Genomic DNA, 18,212 nt, shown 5'->3' with positions numbered 1-18,212 from the left:
CGTTATTTATTTTTTCTTTATTCTTCAGGAACTCCAATGAGCATCATTGATTGGACGAAGTTGGAACGCGCTTTCGCTGTTGAGGTATTTTTTTTCAAGCGGTCGGTCAATCGTGCAACGCAATGCGCATTCTGTTGACATTTCAATATTGCTCCCGGTGGACGTGTTCCTGGCCGTCAGTCGATTGTTTCTATTGTTAAACAACTTAAGGGAAACGAATAATGGAAAATAAAACCCTGACCTGCCACGGAGAGAAGGTTACACCAGTACATTGACGTCGTGAGACTATCCGTTTTGAGATCTCCCCGAGGGTTTGCCTGCAAACACCCACCTGCTTTTAGGTTGCCTGCTTGTTCTATAGGATGAATCCTCCATGAAGTATGTAAATGTCATCTCTACAAATTGGCTATAGTGCAGGAACTTAATCCACTCGATTTTCTTGCACGTGAACTTGCTTGCTTGACGACACACTTTTCTCCGTTGATGAGATTCACTTCCATCTTTCGATGGAGTCCTGAAAACCCCAGAGAACCCTAAACGCACTTTGTGTAACTATTTTGTGCACACGATCGCGAGTTGGTATAATTAGCCCATAGTTTTTTGGTGAAAACTTACAGGCACTATCAGTCACATCTGACCGTTATGTCAGCATGATCAATGGGTGTTTCCTGCAAAAACTGAACCAGGTGGGTGTGGAAAATGAGTGGTACTATCAGGATAGTACAAGGATATACACAGCGTGCCCGTCAACCACTGTTTTCGGCAGCATTTCCCAGGACACCGAATCTCTTTGAGAGACGACATGCAGTGTCCACTACTGTTCTCTGATTTATCACCATCTTACTATTTTTTTATGGGGATTTATTTGAATTCAATTGTTTACAACGAAGATCCTAGCATTTTGACTCACCTGAAAATCAACTTTCGTCGAGCTCTCGCCAACATATTGGCCGAAATTTTAGAGTTCTGTTAACTCAGTATATAGAGAAGAATGGGCGATATTTTATTGATATCATTTTTAAAACTGGTAAAAAAAAAATGTAAATGTTGTACTAGTTTCAGTTCAAAGCATGAAATGTATACCTGCATTACTTGTGTATTAATTGATATTTCAGATAAGAAAGTAACTCTGCTTCACCCTGTATACATATCTATATATATATCTATATCTATATATATATATATATATATATATATGTATATATATATATATGTATATATATATATATATATATATATATTTCTAGCAAGAGTTGTGCTTTCTCCAAACTATATAAACTTCCGAAATATAATATATGTAATTTCGTACTAAGTAAGAAATAGTAATTTCTTACTTACGACTCCTTTTTTGTGTGACTCCTTTTTTATTTCGTATCTAGCAAGGGAGGATTTTAGCAGTGAAATGTCTGTTCACATTACATTTTATAATACGTAGATTATTACATTCAGGGAAATAGGAAAAATAAATAATTTCAAAAGGGAACAAAAGATTAATATAATAATTAATATTAATATAATAATTAGTATTAATATAATAATTAATACTAATATAATAATTAATATTAATATAATAATTAGTATTAATATAATAATTAATATTAATATAATGATTAGTATTATAGTTATAGGCTTTCTTACATATCATTATTAAAGAGATGTATTAGCTGTTTGTCGGATTAGTCGGAAGTATGCGTGACAGGGTTGGAACAGTTACTCTGAGTTCATCAGAGCAAATCCCATTATCCCATTAAAATACTTGTAAAACATGCTAAAGATACGAGATTGCGGCTATGGAACAGGGGATAGATATCGGTCGATTGTGATGACCATATTATATTTGTGACTTTTTTTTAATCCATTCTAAAAGTGAAATACTAGCAACCGTGGCTCCAACCTACGTGTGACAACAATACCAAATTGGGTCTTTGTAAAAATAGGCAATGCTCTAGTGTAAGTGATTTTCTAGTACGAAAGAAGGAACCCACTTTCTTTGCAACAGCCCTTGCAGCATCTTCAATGTACTTGTTCTAGTTCGTGTTGCCTGTGAATGTTAGGTTGATGAGTGTTTAATATATGTTCTTAAGTAGGGTGTTATTTATCATAGTAGTTAGTGGTTAAGTGGTGGTTATTCAAAAGTGATACATACATTTTTTTCAAGTTTATTTGAATAGTGCTCAATATATGTGAACAGTTTAATAGTAATACAAGCATATACTCATTCAAACTATGCTAGAAAGAAATTATTTTAGTTTTTGTAGAAGTGAATTACCAGGCCAATATTTAATATTGCCTCGATTTTCTGTGCAGCTTAGTTAGAGAATTCCATTTTAGGTATATATATATATATATATATATATATATATATATATATATATATATATATATATATATATATATATATATATGGGGGCGGGGTCGTGTGTGTGTGGGTATGTGCGTGTGTGACTATCTATTCCGGAAAAGCTATGGTTTTGAGTTGGTTGGGAACTAGATTCATCTTGGCATCTTCAAATAAGAGGCCTCTAGAAGACGATTTGATTGATCAAGGCGCGGGGGATTTCGATAATCTCTTTTGGCATCGATCCCGAGGCAAAGAACTTGCTTTCCATTCTTTTTTCTTTTTTCCATTTGCTTCTTTGCTTCTTTCTATTCTTAGATTCGGAAAATGCACACAAAAACACCAATGTATCAACTGTATGAGAGATCTTCTGGATTATCGAAGAGGAGGTTTCGATTGAAACCTGTTTATTGATTCGAGTGTTTATTTCGCAGCGTCGATATCTGCGGAGTTCGTTTTTCTTTATTATTCACGGGCTCATATCGCTGCGTCGATCGGTAGATACGTTTGTTGGCGTGTTTGTCGCTAGGTCTGTTCGTTCCCATTTGTTTGTCAGTCACAATCTAGTTTGCAATAGTATTTTTTCATTAATTACATTTATTCTTGTACTAATTGTATCAACCTAAATTCTAAGAGATGCCCTGAACTATTTTAATCCGTATTTGAATATGTCATACACGTATAGAAAATAGTAAATACACTATTGTAGATCGAACTCTGTATTATTCAATAAAAATATTAGGTTTTCCTCTTGATGTTATTATGTTTTCGATCATAAATATAATTTCTTTACATTTTACCAGTTATATGAGGTGGATAAATAATTGTTTTAAATATTCTTTAGATGGTCACCTAATTATATTGCAAATACTTGGTTCTAAACTACAAAAACGTTTATTGGTTATTTTACAATTTTCTCATCATTTTGTTTTATCTGAGAAAGAGGTATTCTACTGAACCCCAGACATCCACCTTCTAGCTCACATATTCCATACGCTAGATCTTTTTTCTATTATTCTAACTGTCCCTTGTAGGGCAATCGTTTGTATATTTCTTACATTTGGATCATTGCCTATATTTACAAGATATTTTTAAAGTATTTTTTTTTGCTAGAGTTTTTCCTTTAATTACAGCATATTCGTCGTTAACAAAGAAACTACATGAAGGACTTTAAAGAATATCAGTCCGTATTGGTCATTAGAATACACGCGTTAACACTTAGAAAATATGCTGAAAAAAACATGAATTAAAATTGAATGTTAAAAGAAAATACTTACTTAAATCCACCGTTTACGAGGATAGGTTGGTGGCCCAGGCTCGGGACTGCATCATTCATGAGTGGATGAGACTTGATGAAATTAAGGGTTTGGTCAGGAATATTTTTCGAGTTCGATTGACACTGGGAGAACAGGAAAAAAACAAAACAAATGAAAATATCGTTGAACAACAACAACAACAACAACAACAACAACAACGTAACGATGAACATCTGGATTTTCACATATTTTTTTTATTATAACAGCTTTACTTATTCAATTTAACGTTTAAACCTGAGTCTTAATGTGAATGTATATTTGATATGTCTTATCTTGCGTTGCTCTGATGAAAAATAGTGTTGGCAAATAATTAAAAATATATTAAACAACTTTCCATTATTCGTCTCTTCTCTATAACTTTTTCTCTCTATCTATCTGTCTGGTGTATTTCTTTATTTATTTCCCAAATTTTTTATCTTCGTGTTTTATCAAAGTGTGTGCAGAAGGTTTGTTTGTTTGTTGTTTTTGTTTTACGGCATATCAACCCTTTTCAGGTTATTTAATGCCGAATCTGGTGATTTTTAAGAAATTTTTTTAATAGAATATATTTGTTTTTCGCAAGTCGGTTTCTATTTAACCCATAGTTGGGACCCTAACAGGTACTACCACTCTGGGTCAGATTGGACCTGGAAGCAATAGCAATTAAAGGGTGGCTCCACACTCCCCAGGGCCCGCAAGCTGGGGCCTCACCATCGGATATAGTTTAAGGTGATATCCAGGACCAGTGCGCAGAAGGACTTGCAACAACATCATCACATATACAAAAATTCAATTTTATATCTTGGACAAATTTTCAAATACATTACTGCGAACTGAAAGGAAACATCACCTACTAACCTGCAAGTCTCATCTTTTTCTACGGTTTCGCAATAAAATCGAATATTTCTGTTTAGAACATTTCTCCTATAATATTCAGATTTAAGCTTCCTCTAAGACTAACTTTGCAGCCGGCATCTCGAATTCACAGTATACACATTCCTTGTATCATTCACATTACACACGAGCAAGACTTCGACAGAAAATCACTTTTCTATTGTTAGTGTCATTTTCATAGCCTTCGAATAGCTATATATATATATATATATATATATATATATATATATATATATATATATATATATATATATATTCACTCCACATACACTGCTGTTTCATTGTATCAGAACTCATCAGTGTGATTAGATAAGCACCTTTCTCAAGCTTGAGATTGAACCATATAACTCTCTTGATAGTCTGCAGTTCTCTCCATCGAACAGTATACTCTCCATCGAACAGTACGACTGATTTGGGGGTTCATATCGGAACTACTCGTAGGCATAGACAACTATATACCCTGCATCAAATATCAAAAGAAATCGGAGAGCAAGCCAGGGTGCACCGCTAAATGTGCTGTTGCCATGCTCCTAGCAACTACTACTTCAATTGCTTTAGACGTAATAGATGTTGTCTTTAGAACTGCCATCAATCTCTTTAAGAGGTTATGAAATTCGCAAGAGAGCTTTATACTAATACATCATATCTAAAATAGAAGAACAGGGTCTTAGTTGTAATGAATTTTGTCAAATAACAAACAATATTCTGAACCAATGTGTCTCTCCTCTTCCGACCATTCTGACGTATTTTCTCTGCACCTACATTACCAAACACTTTGCCTAGAATATTTCATCAAACTTTTCACATTTACTTTCTTATTGTTGATCCAAATACCGAAAATTATATGGATAACATTCCCATATATATTATAGATGCGCCACAGTTATCAAGTACCCTAATGCTACCACAGCGTATGGTCGTGACAATATTTAAGCTAGACAGAAAACTGCAACTAGATAAAGCACCCACTTTTACGAGGTTTCAAAATTGATATCTAAAAATACTTTCTTCACAACCCCTTGGATATCCTTGTTAGGTTGCGAAGTATTTAAAAGCAATAACAATGGTTTAATGTATCTAAGTACAGACTAATGAATTGTCTGTATCATGAGAAGCATATGGTGTGTCCTGAAAAATTGGTAGTAATGAATTGCTCTCAGCACAAAGATAACACACGTTCTGGGACCAACATTTTCACTTTACGTGATTAAGAAGACATCTAAAATCTATTGCCTATGTTGGTTGACGAATAGTTACATCATTATACCGCTCCAGAAAGTATCTTATACGTGGCGAAATCTCCCCCCCCCCATAATAGAGTATTATATCCACTTCTAATAAAAGCAAGAGTTTCTCAGCACAATCTATGATGTCTTGAGGGACTTCAAAACCAACTTCGAAACTTGATTGGTGACGCGCTCTTCTCCACCCTGCAACCCCTTTCCCACGAAAGAGAGGTTTTGCGTCTTTCTTCTTTATCGTTATTTTCATGGCAATCTATAGTCACTCTACCAAACTCTCACAAAAGTACTCCTCTAGCTTCACGCATTATCAACAATGTCCATACTCTTTATTTGTATCTAAATATGAACGCAGATTCCATAAATAAAACATTTGTCCTAGAAATTCTACCTGTGAAATTCAGTAGCGCAGGCATGCTTTCCAGTGGAATAAAACATGTTCATCTTCAAGTTCAATATACACAATTTTTTCATGCATTTCACTTTTAAATAATCATTATCGACTTTACTTCCATCAACAAGGCAATAGTCAAAGGAAATGCCATCTTCAAGACAGGTATTTATGTGTTTCCTTTTTAATCAATGCGTATCTTATTAAGAAAGTCTTCTTTTCTCTACCCGAGCGTAATTGAGTATTTCCTTAAAGGGGTGCAATAAATACGATAAACAAGACCGGAAAATACTATCATACTTACCCCTTCTGGGTGTGGGACTGGCGTTTCCTTCTCGTGAACAGCCAACCAGTTATGGACTGAACTCTCCTGACCCTTGAAACGGCTCTTAAATGTTTTATTGACATCTCCCATGGAGAACGCACAAATTGCTGATGCTGGGATGCTATTCCTGGAAAGACAAATAAAAAAATAAGTCAATAAATGATTTAATTATTACTGGAAAAGATATTCTATTCATAAGACAACTAAATGAGTCAATCATTATTGTCGATATTAGAAAATATTATATATTGAATGCATATTTTTGTATGAAAAATGGAATTGCTTTTAACTACGAGCTTTTTTTTTTTATTTGTGTTCACTCCAAACAAAGCATATTGTCATATAGATATAAGAGGCTAATATTTTAGAACAGGTTTTCATGAGATTATGCAGGAAGATGAGTAAGATGTCGGTTTACATTACATTTAAACTTCAGCAATTAAAAACAGTCAGCGAATAAGAAACTCTTGATCAAAATTTTAAAGTCAAGCAGTGTGAAAGAAAAAAAGCTATTATAGTAGAGGGTTTTACATCATCTAAGAATATCTACAGTGAATGGGTGAGATTATACTAACTGGCTTTGTTTGAGTAAATACATCGAGGGGTACATTTGCGATGAATTCATCAGAAAAGATTCAATTAAACAATTGTCAAACATGCACAAGTATGCAACATGGCGGTGATTAAGTAGAGGTTGAAATTTATTTGATTGTTCGCGTCTGATTAGATTGCAGACTCATACTTGGACCGAGTCGAAGAGGAAAAAATAGTGTTAGGTGCACCAACCTAAATGTGACAACAATTCTCCATACATGGGCAATGAGTGGTGTTGTATAAATACAAGAAACAGACATGGGAAAAACCCAGCAGCCTTTGCAATGCCTTCAATGTGAAACATAGCGCCGACGCGCGTATGCAATTGCATTTGCAATGACGTAACCGTTTGGGAAAAATATGACGTTGAAAAAGAGATCACGTAGGAGACAATGATAAAGTTCCTGATCACGTGGATGAGGTTGATGAGCAGGATTACGTGAGGGACGCCATATCAGTAAGGAGACAATGTGGAAAGAAATGTCGTTGTCCAAAAAAACAAGAAAGTTGATGTTCTTTCTTATTCTTTGTCTATTTTGAGGCTTAGACAACAATGTGTTGGTTCTCCAAAAACATCACGGATTTATTTGTTCCAGTTCATGTTGTCTGTGCCTGTGAAACCGAGGAGCTGAAGGAAAAGCTCTCAGGTACGAATATATTAGTCATGGCTATCCGGGGGAAAAGAGCTGTTTGTAATTATACTTTAAATTACCTAAATGCAATTAAAGTATCCGTTTTCTAGTATTTCAGACAATTAAGAAATTAATGTGGCAAATAACATAAATTTACAACTTTAGCGAAGTCGATTGGAAGCAATAATGTTCTTGTATGTACTAATATGTCAATGCTTTTTAGAACAATACCGGCAAGTGTAAGTTTAAAAATATGTGCTGATAATCAGTTCAAAATTTTTAGATTGTTGGATTGAATAGGCAAACTTTGTTTACTTATTTAAGCAGAGTATGACAAATATTGTGTACATTTTTTGTCCAATACAAACATATACTAAGTTAGATATTGGTAAGACAGAATGTTCGATAGAGATTACACCAGAAAACTGATCACGATGAAAAATTAGAATCGAATGAACACTTACTCCGGGGTGTTAAAGATCGCATAGAAGATGTCCGAGGCTGCATGTTTATCTACTGATGAGATGTGATTTCCTTTAAGGACACCAGTAGAATGAACTGAAAAATAGATACAACGGGAAATGAATTAATAGCATGTAGTTAAAAAATCTACCATTTAACGTAGGTTAATTTAATAATATTAATTCAATACAACTTACTATAACATTTTGGTTTCGACAATTTACATGGATATTAGTTATAAATTGCTGAATAATAAAATAATACTTTTGCTAAACTTTCTAACTTTATTGATATATATGATGTGCAAATACTTACTTTTAAATTAAGTCATGCATTTCATTAATATAAATTTTCTAAAATTATTATGAAATCTTGTATAAATAAATCTAGCTTGGATTATCGAATTCCAAACTTTTCACTAGAAGTGACTACTTAAGAATTTCCTCATTCTCGCATTTTTAATGTATCTTTTACTGAAGATCATTTTTTGCAAATGCAAATGAATTCACTATCGATTTCTCATTAGAATTTGAATCATATGCTTTATTGCTTCAGCAATGGGAGTGTTTTCTAAAACTCTTGGCTTTGCATCTACGTGAAGGATGCAAATGTTTTTCCTTTATACATCCATTTAATAACACATTTTTCTAAAAATACATATAAATTAGTCTTTTTAGACATTGCATTTTTGAATCATAAATTAAATTACACTTGGAATGTGAGAATATATGCTGTATCGTATCTATATTAGTTAGCAAAATACACACTTCATTTCGTTATACAAAGGAAATTAGTTCAATTTTTTATATTAAAATAAGCATTTTTTATGTCAGTACCGAGTGATATGTTGCATTAACCTTACAGTGTTAGTGCCTATTGTCAACTGAAATAACGTTAATTTATCAGCGTCCGGATATTGCCATTTTGTATTTTTGCTATATATATGTTGTATCTTCCAGTCTTGACAGACTATGTATACCCACTGTAAGGGTGCCTGCATGTGGAATTTTTGTGGCAAGGGTTGCAGAATATTCAACCACACATTTCCTTTCCTGAGTCGACATTGTTAAATATTAGTGGCAAGTGGGGATGCGGGACGACTAGAAACAATGACGAGATAAACAGAAATCACATGCAGCGCTTAGAATTCATAAATGGACAGCCATTTTGTAATAGCCATGCTCATTGTTGTTTAACTTCGGTGATCTGACGAGAACCGGTTTGTCAACGTTTGTCAACGTGATAATGGCGTACTTTATTACTATAGACATTGTACTTTATAGGTATGCTTTAAGAAAAATGTTGACTCCGCACAGATACACAAGTTCGACAGATTTAAAATCTACGAGATCATTTGCATGAATTTGTAGTTAATGGCTGGAAACATATTTTATTTCCCACTGACATTTCAGCTAAAGGTTTTACTGTCGCATTTTTGAATAATCTTTGTCTATCTCCTATCAGATATAAATACATAAAAAATACATTCTGTTTGGCTCCATCTATCTCATAATATTTGAAATATAGATAAGGTTCCTCATATTTAAAGCACTCAAATTATGATTACATCACTGGGAACAGACTGATCTCAAGATCAAGACACATTTTACTTGAGATATTACAAGTTGTTTCCTTAATTCAAAAGCGCAGGAGAGTAATGACAAGAAAGAAGTCATAATACTCCCGAATGTTTTCGAATTCTGCCATTATGTAAAGATCTTAGAGGGAACGGGGAATATAGCGATACAAAGAGTTCACTGACATATCTTCAGCGTTGTACATTATGAACCCCGTCAACTAATTGGAGATAGAGTAAATTAGTTTTGTAGATTATGCTTGTATAATTACTTGCACCAATACATGGTGAACGTTTTTACAAAGCAGAATTTTACACGATTCATACATTTACATTTGTCTTATTAATCGTTTCGATACTTACCAACTTCATTGAAGTAGAAGGGGAACTCTCCCGGAATGGAGCAATTAAGCCTTGCCTTATAGAAAGAAGTCCAAGTCCCGACCAGAGATCTCTTGCCACCTTCATCATTCTTGCAAACTCGTGCAATACGAGAAAAAACAGCCTGTTACAGAATAAGAGAAAAAAGAATTATTAAGAAAATGCTTCTTTATAAGTTAGAGCAAAACATTGTAATATATATTTATTAATAGTTTGACTTTTCTATCTCTTCATTTTAAGCTGAAACACATGTTATTACTTTGATTAAATATAATGGCATTAATTTGTTAATAGTCATTTTGGCACGATAGTATTATGTACTGCGGTATTATTTGTTCAGCCATTACATCGGATAACTTTTTACTCAGAGGGAGTCTGTCGAATATTGTAAAATTATTTTTACTCATAAATGTTTTATTCCTCATTAGTTGGATGAATTAGTGTAGTATATACCTGGATTACTTGCCTATTAAGGAGTTGGTCTAGGAATATACTAGTAATTATAATGAGCAAAGGGAAAATAATATTTTGTTAATATGCTTAAAACTCTCCAATAATTATCTATTAAAAGGCAATGTGTGTCAGGAGACTTCTCAATCTATATACTCAACGATAATATTCCGACATGTGAAAAACCTTTTAATAGAATGTCCCTCGGAAGAAGGGCAGCTAAGGAGTGTAAATCGAAAAATTGGTACGTGGGAGTCATCGAAATTTAACTGTTTGTCAACTGTGTGTGTGAATAAATTCATACAGATTTTAATATATACAAAACACAAACTTTTAAACAATATTATTTTCGAAAGTACTCTTTACAAAATAGAGCTGTTATACGTAAATTTATTTGATGGTTTTTAAAAAAATATAAACAATTTACGAAGCTCAACCTTTATTTCGACATTAATGCCTCTTGAGGGAAAAGTGTTAACAAAGTTAAAAATATTTGACTGATCACTCATCTAAAAATCATCATGATTAAATTATCTGTGTGATAATTATATATGAAAACGATTTGTATAGTTAAGGATATAAATTGTCAGTTACATAATATAGTATATTAGGGGAGAATTAGTAATGTATTGGATTAATAAAAAAAACTATTATTTATTATGATAGTTTATGACAGATATTTGGTTACACAGCATTTAGAGGTGTCAATTTTGTATCAACATAGGATTAGTCTAATAGTAACGTGTTCCACACAAACTCTTGGAAATAAACTTTATATTATCGGGATGGCGTTATGTTATGTATGGGAAAGACAGAACGGAGTTTCAGTGGTGTAGAGACGACTTTTCTAATTATATTATGCAGAATATTGAATAAGTCAGAAAATTTAGCTGATGTGTTTGTAACAATGTATATTCACCAATACGTTAAGATATAGCTTAATATATATAACTTAACTTTTACAGAAAAGCGAAATACATGTAAAAATCATGTTATAATACCTTTCCACAATTGATATTTTCGACGGCTGCTTCTCGGAAGACAAAATAAACTTTGTCTTCATAATCAAATGTGCTTACGAAATCCGGTTCTATAATAACAAAACAGAAATCAGTAAAAGAATATTTAATTTCAAAAATAAAATTATCCATTTATATTAAAAAATGCAATTAATTTGCAGACATATATACGACAGCCTCCTTTCGTCAAAGTTGTAAAAATAATTTTGGCAAAAGACATTTATAAATCTCTGGTTTATGATTCATTTATTTCTTTATGATTAAATAACTAGAATGAATTTTTAATTTGAGAAAAATATTGTGGGATTTTTTTTTAATCATTTTTTAAATTTCAATGTGCTTTTTATTTGTAATGTTTCTACTTACATGAATTGCGTTGATGTTTTATTTAATCTTCTGTATTTGTATATTTGAAATGCATATTTTTTACCTTCTATCAAGATCAGGATGCAACTCGAGGATGAGGGCTAATGAGTGTCCGACATTCATTAGCCAAATAGTATAGTGATTGTTACTAGTGGATATTTTGTATAATTTGATTACTTTAGGGGACAACTTAACAAGAACCTGTTTTCGTTTCATTTGAAGACGACCATATAGTCATCAGCTAGAAAGCAGGACCAGAATTCCATCGGCAGGGAGTGCTAGGAAAGATACTTTGTTCATAGAATCCATGTTTATAGTTTGGAAAAGTTGTGCAAGACTGGTTATAATTTTTATTCTATGCATTTGGCATCCGTATTGAAAATGGCGATATTGCAGATCCATAGTGAAAACTGTGTGGATTATACAACAATACAATGCCAGTAAATATATTTGCAATGAACACTTTGAATTATTACGATTAGTTTTGCTTTTTTTCATCATTTGCTTTTTATGTAACGTGGCCATATGTATAATACATCCATTCTCTCAAAGTAAAAATATGATTGAAGTAATCAGGTGCTATATTTCTTCATATGTGCCGAATCCGTCCTCGAATGATCATGTCTTTATACATCCAAATTTACTCCTCATCCAAATGTCTTCAGTTTGATGAGTTATTCAACGGAGACCGTAAATCGTTTATTCACAATTTTTTTTCTAAACATAAATCTCACGGTTCTACGATAGAGAATCACGCCGTAATAAACAACACGCATACTTATCATTAGAATATACTTTCATAAGTTCTATACAATAATCTAAGAACCTACCGTTTAGCCACCTCGAGTCGTGTTGTTCTGTTCGTATCATTCCCCTGAAAATCAATGGATCTCGACCTGACGTGTCTGCTACTGTAGCTGCAAAAAGCTTATGATCTGAAAAATGAATAGAGTGAGGGAATAACGTTATCACATGTCAACATAGATGGAAGAATGCAGATATTTTGTAGTTCATGTGTGAACTTTATATATTGATCGCTTAATTGATGTATGCTTTGATAGATAAATATGTACTAAGATTCAATAGATTTGATAGATACACCAAATGTTAAATATATTAGGTTGGTTTCATGTTGGTGTAAACGAACTATAGATTGATCCCAGTGATAAAAATCGCAAGATGAATTGTTTTTTTTAAAATTATTATAGCAATCTATATTACCAATAAATAAGCACATGTATATCTATATATCTATAAACGTGAATGTGTTTGTGTGTGTGTATTTGTGTGTGTCTGTGTACATTTCCCTGCGCAATAAGTGTGTCAATTATAAGTCTACAGACTCGAAATTTGATATACAGGTTACTGAGATTTGGGAAAATCAATGTGATTGGGTTTCGGCCAAAAACCTGACGATTTAGGTGTAAAAATTCAACGATTTGACCTTTGAGAACTCTACCCCCCCCGGCAATTTTCGGTCTACGCACTTGAAATTTTAGATGTAGGTTCGTTGGACATTGATCTAATTTAATAACTTGAGTTGAGCCCAAAATAATAAATTTTAAGGGGTCATAATAGGGGTCAAAATTGAAACAATGACCGTTTTTTTTTGCTTAACATAACCTCCAAATACCCGGGCAACACCGGGCTGAAATGCTAGTATATATATATATATATATATATATATATATATATATATATATATATATATATATATATATGAGGGGTGCGTGTGTGTGCGTAGTAAAATCATCATATAATATCCTAAGATCAATTATAAAGCAGTGTCGAGGCATTTCCCATGGCTGTTCCACATATGCCTCTGAGGATAGTCTGCACGTTTACGTCACTGGGACTCGGAACGTCCTTTACATAGCCCAACTTGTGTCAATTTTGTCAAGTTTTGTTAATCTTCGTTCGGTCCTCTTTGATTTTTACTTACCTTTTGAAAGGGAGCTCAGAGCCTGCTGAAAGACAGCAAAAAGGGCAACAAAAACCTTCTTCCCTCATCAAAAGGGATGCAGGTGGAGGCACGTTGTCTCATTTTTTTAAAATGAATCATTCAACAAACGCAGCCAGAAAGAACGTTGTTGTTGCACATCAAAGGCCTCTGGTGATGGCAAATCAGTTGAAAGACATTTTTTGCGCTCTGCTTGTTACGCTCTGTCTTCGCTATCAATTTTCGACAAATCTGTGACGAAGCGATTCCAGATATCTTGTAGACAGATATCAGCTCGGGAGATTTCAGCTGGCTACTAATTGTGGCAAATAGCTTATTGAGCTCAAAATATTCAGATATGAAAATGTATTTACAAAAATAAGTTTCACTTGGCGTCCGACTAACAATACGTATGCCATGTAGTTTAATTGAGATGTATATATATATATATATATATATATATATATATATATATATATATATATATATATATATATATTTCATACTTACTAATTGGGCCATCTCACATATTGCGTATTGTTGAAGTAAACAATAAAAATGTATATGACGGGTTAGGTAAGGTATTTGCTTACTTAATCAGTGTGAAAGTATATATATAAATATATTTAAATATATATATATATATATATATATACATACATATATATACATATAAATATATATACATACATATATATAAAAGTGAACGTGTTAGTGTGTCAGTGTGTCTGTCTGTCTGTGTTTGTGTATGTGTACATTTTCATTCGCAATAACTCTGTCAATTCTTAGTCTATAAACTCGAAATTTTATATACAGGGTACTGAGATTTGGGAAAATCGATATGATCGGTTTTAGGCCAGAAATTTGTCTGTTAAGGGGTCAAAGTTCAACTATTTGACCTTTGAGAACTCTACCAATCCCTCCAATAATTTGGGGTCTAAACACATGAAATTTTAGATATAGATTCCTTGGTATCTACCTTAATAACTTGATTTGAACCCAAAACAATAAATGTTAAGGGGTCATAATAGGGGTCAAATAAAAAAATGACCTTTTTTTCTTTTCTTCAAACACCCGGGTAACGACGGACCGAAATGCTAGTATATATATAAATATGAAAATAGATGTACTTATACGTGATATTTAAATAAGTAAATGTATAGTACGTAAATATGTGTATATAAATATGAGGGAAAGATTGAGAGATAAAAAAAAAGGAATATGAATAGTTGGAATCACTTAACACCAAATAATGCACTCCTTATATAAGATTAATTGACTAACAAAGGAAGGAGTTTGCAAACTAAGGAATTAGGATCCAATGTTAGTGTACACACACACACACGCACGCACAGACACACAATATATATATACACATATATATATGTATATATATATATATATATATATATATATATATATGTATGTGTGTGTGTGTGTGTGTGTGTGTGTGTGTAAATAAGTTTAAGAGCTTGAAAATATGCAGAACTACATATATATTCGAGAATAATAGGCAGAATTCTTCTAGGAATAACAAGGTTCTTATGAATTATAGTTGTAATGAAAATATTTCTGTATCATATATATATATATATATGTATATATATATATATATATATATATAAAGTGTATATGTGTGTTTACGTGTGGGCATACGAGCGGCTTTGCAAAAGTAATGCATCCTGTTTTTCATCCCTCATAGAAAAAGGTGGTTGCAGTTTGCATTTATAATTATGTGGTATGCATTCATGGTCTGACAAGTTCATCTGTCTGTTGCAGATATTACCAGATTAATCCTCTATGAAAGCAACCCCTTTCAGAGACGTTCAGCAGAAATAAAGAACAGTCATTGAAGTCTTATAAGCAGCAAAAATAGTACGGATCAACACTCACGCTTTTGTTGAACCTTTCCCGATCGAGGCATTAACAGAAACATAAAACAGTGTCTGATGAAATTGTAATGAAAACATGATAAGAGATTCCGTCTAGCAATCTTTTATTCAATTAAGAATCTTAGGCTCGCAACGTCTCTTCTGTGGTAGAGAGGTTGCAGGGTAGAGAACAGGGACTCCCCCACTAAGCCACAAAGTCTATTTTGTACTCTGTCAAGGCAGGATAGGCTGTTTTTAGCAGCTCCTGCCGAGATATGGCAGCAGTATTCCATCCTTGGACGTACTTGGCTTTTATATAGATAGAGAATTGCATCAGTAGTGAGATATCTTCTGGAGCGCCATATTTCCAGCGACATTGGCAACAGACTTGATGTACGTGTTCCATTTCAGATCAGGAGTAAAGGTCAAACCCAGAAGCTTGTCAAAACACGGGGCCTCGCTCAGACGAGAGCCACCCATCACAATTGATGCCAGATGGGGATCAGAGCGTTGATGATGTAAGGATAGGAGTTTGGTTTTGGATGCATTAAAGGTAACCAGCCACATCTTCCCCCACTGAACCACGTGCTCGAGATCAGAGGAGAGAGAATCAGAGAGAACTTTGTCGTTTACAGTCTTTGATGTGTTGCCGTAGATGGTCGTTCATCAGCATAGATATCAACGAATGATTTAAGCATGTGTTTAGGAAGGTCATTGATGTAGATCAGGAAGAGAGTTGGGCATATGATTGACCCCTGAGGGATTCCAGCATTTATATTGCAGGTCTCCGATTTTTGCCCATCAACCACTACTCTTATGAGCCTATCGGAGAGAAATGATTTAATGATTGAGAAAACATTTCCAGTTATACCGTAGCTGGAAATCTTGTGAAGTAGACCCTTATGCCATACTTATACCATCGAAGACCTTTGATATGGCAAGAGCAATTGCCCTAGAAAGGAAGCCTTTTTCCAGAGATTTCCTAATCCTGTGGGATATAACCGTCAGCACATCTGCGGTAGATCTTGCAGAGCGGAAACCATATTGTGTGTCACGAAGAAGGTTGTTCCTGCTGAGGTGGTTGACTATTTCTCTATCTAATAATTTTTGTTACTTAAGCACTTTATTGAGATACGATATCTAAGACTATCTTTCTGTACAGAAGTAAACATTCTTCATACATAAGTAAACATTCTTATCATTAAAGAAATCTTAATGTAGAAACCATAGTTGATTCATACTTACCCACAAGTAAGGCAGTGCTGTTGTGGTTTGGATCAAACGGGCAAGAGCCTACACCATTTTGGGATATTCGACGAACATAGCTATCTCGCTGTAAGAAAAAGAAAGAATTTAATAGATTATTTATACAAGTTTTAAAGAAACGTTCTTTCAAATTTAACAAAAGACAATAAAGATAGTCAGGGGTTGTAATATTTTTTATATTTTATCCTATGTTTGTTAATTTATATATCACCATGACTTATCTTTAGTTAGTTATTGTTATTAATAAATACATTCGAAAACATTCTCATTTACGAGATGAAAATTTCACATCAGTTTAAACGTTTGCGCCGACCTAGTATATGAAGAATATTTTCGTAAAACGATATTGAATAGCCACCTTAACTACAGAATATATATATTTTTTTTTACACAGTGATCACCACTTATCAAGGCCCGTAAGCCACTCAGGGATAAGGGTAAAATATATTTCACATTTAGAGAAACGTTTTTGTAAAAGTTACTATAGATAGACGTTGCTAAGTAAATAGACTGGGTAATCTAACATTAGTGTTAATACCTGATTGATGGGTATAATCACGTTATATAATGAATTTGAAGAAGGAAATTAATTGCAGCAATTAAAATATAATAAATATTAAATGACCTAAAAGGGCCACTGTGATGGAACATTTGCATACAAATTTGTTGCTCATCGGAAAAAAAATTGTGGCATCATTTTACCGCTCCAAAAATTATACACTGATGAGGCAATCTCCTACCTGCATAAAACCAAGATCCTAAAATGAAATACTATTGGACGCAAGCTGCACAGACCGCCCTACCCTGTCTTGTCAATTTCTAAACCTAGTATCTGATGTCCTATTTTCTTCCATTCAGTGTTTTTCACACTAAAGAGAAATTGTGAGTTTGTCTTTGCTCGTTCGTTATTTTTATAAAAATGCTCGTCTAAAAGGTAATCTATTTCGAACCCTCAGAAAAGCAATCGTCAAGTTAAAACGACTAATAACAGTATCCTCCTCCTCTCCATCTCTGCCTAAATCCCAACGAAAATTCCATGAAGACTTCTTTTCATTTCGAACCTTGCAATGTTATGTGGTTACTTTATTGTAAAAGAAAACTTGTCCGTTAATAATTTTTTTTTCTATATGTGGCTTAGTGAGGGTGCCGTTTTCTCCTCCCTGCAATCTCTC

At 33.4% G+C, this 18,212-nt stretch overlaps 1 protein-coding gene across 6 annotated transcripts in view; it reads right to left on the bottom strand.

The window, feature by feature from the left end:
• LOC145303403 (semaphorin-1A-like) overlaps positions 1-18,212 on the bottom strand; it is a 538,996-nt gene that overhangs the window by 68,568 nt on the left and 452,216 nt on the right. For all 6 annotated transcript variants that reach the window (XM_080144722.1, XM_080144719.1, XM_080144721.1 and 3 more), the window contains 7 exons: positions 17,020-17,107; positions 12,795-12,899; positions 11,581-11,669; positions 10,112-10,253; positions 8,175-8,268; positions 6,464-6,611; positions 3,616-3,737 (listed from right to left, as the gene is read on the bottom strand). In XM_080144722.1, the coding sequence (XP_080000848.1) occupies positions 3,616-3,737; positions 6,464-6,611; positions 8,175-8,268; positions 10,112-10,253; positions 11,581-11,669; positions 12,795-12,899; positions 17,020-17,107 (788 nt within the window). The remainder of the gene's footprint in view (positions 1-3,615; positions 3,738-6,463; positions 6,612-8,174; positions 8,269-10,111; positions 10,254-11,580; positions 11,670-12,794; positions 12,900-17,019; positions 17,108-18,212) is intronic.

Source organism: Euprymna scolopes, chromosome 19, assembly GCF_053919585.1.
Source record: "Euprymna scolopes isolate OS-2025 chromosome 19, ASM5391958v1, whole genome shotgun sequence".
Classification (NCBI taxonomy): domain Eukaryota; kingdom Metazoa; phylum Mollusca; class Cephalopoda; order Sepiida; family Sepiolidae; genus Euprymna; species Euprymna scolopes.
This window is presented reverse-complemented; position numbering and strand designations above follow the sequence as displayed.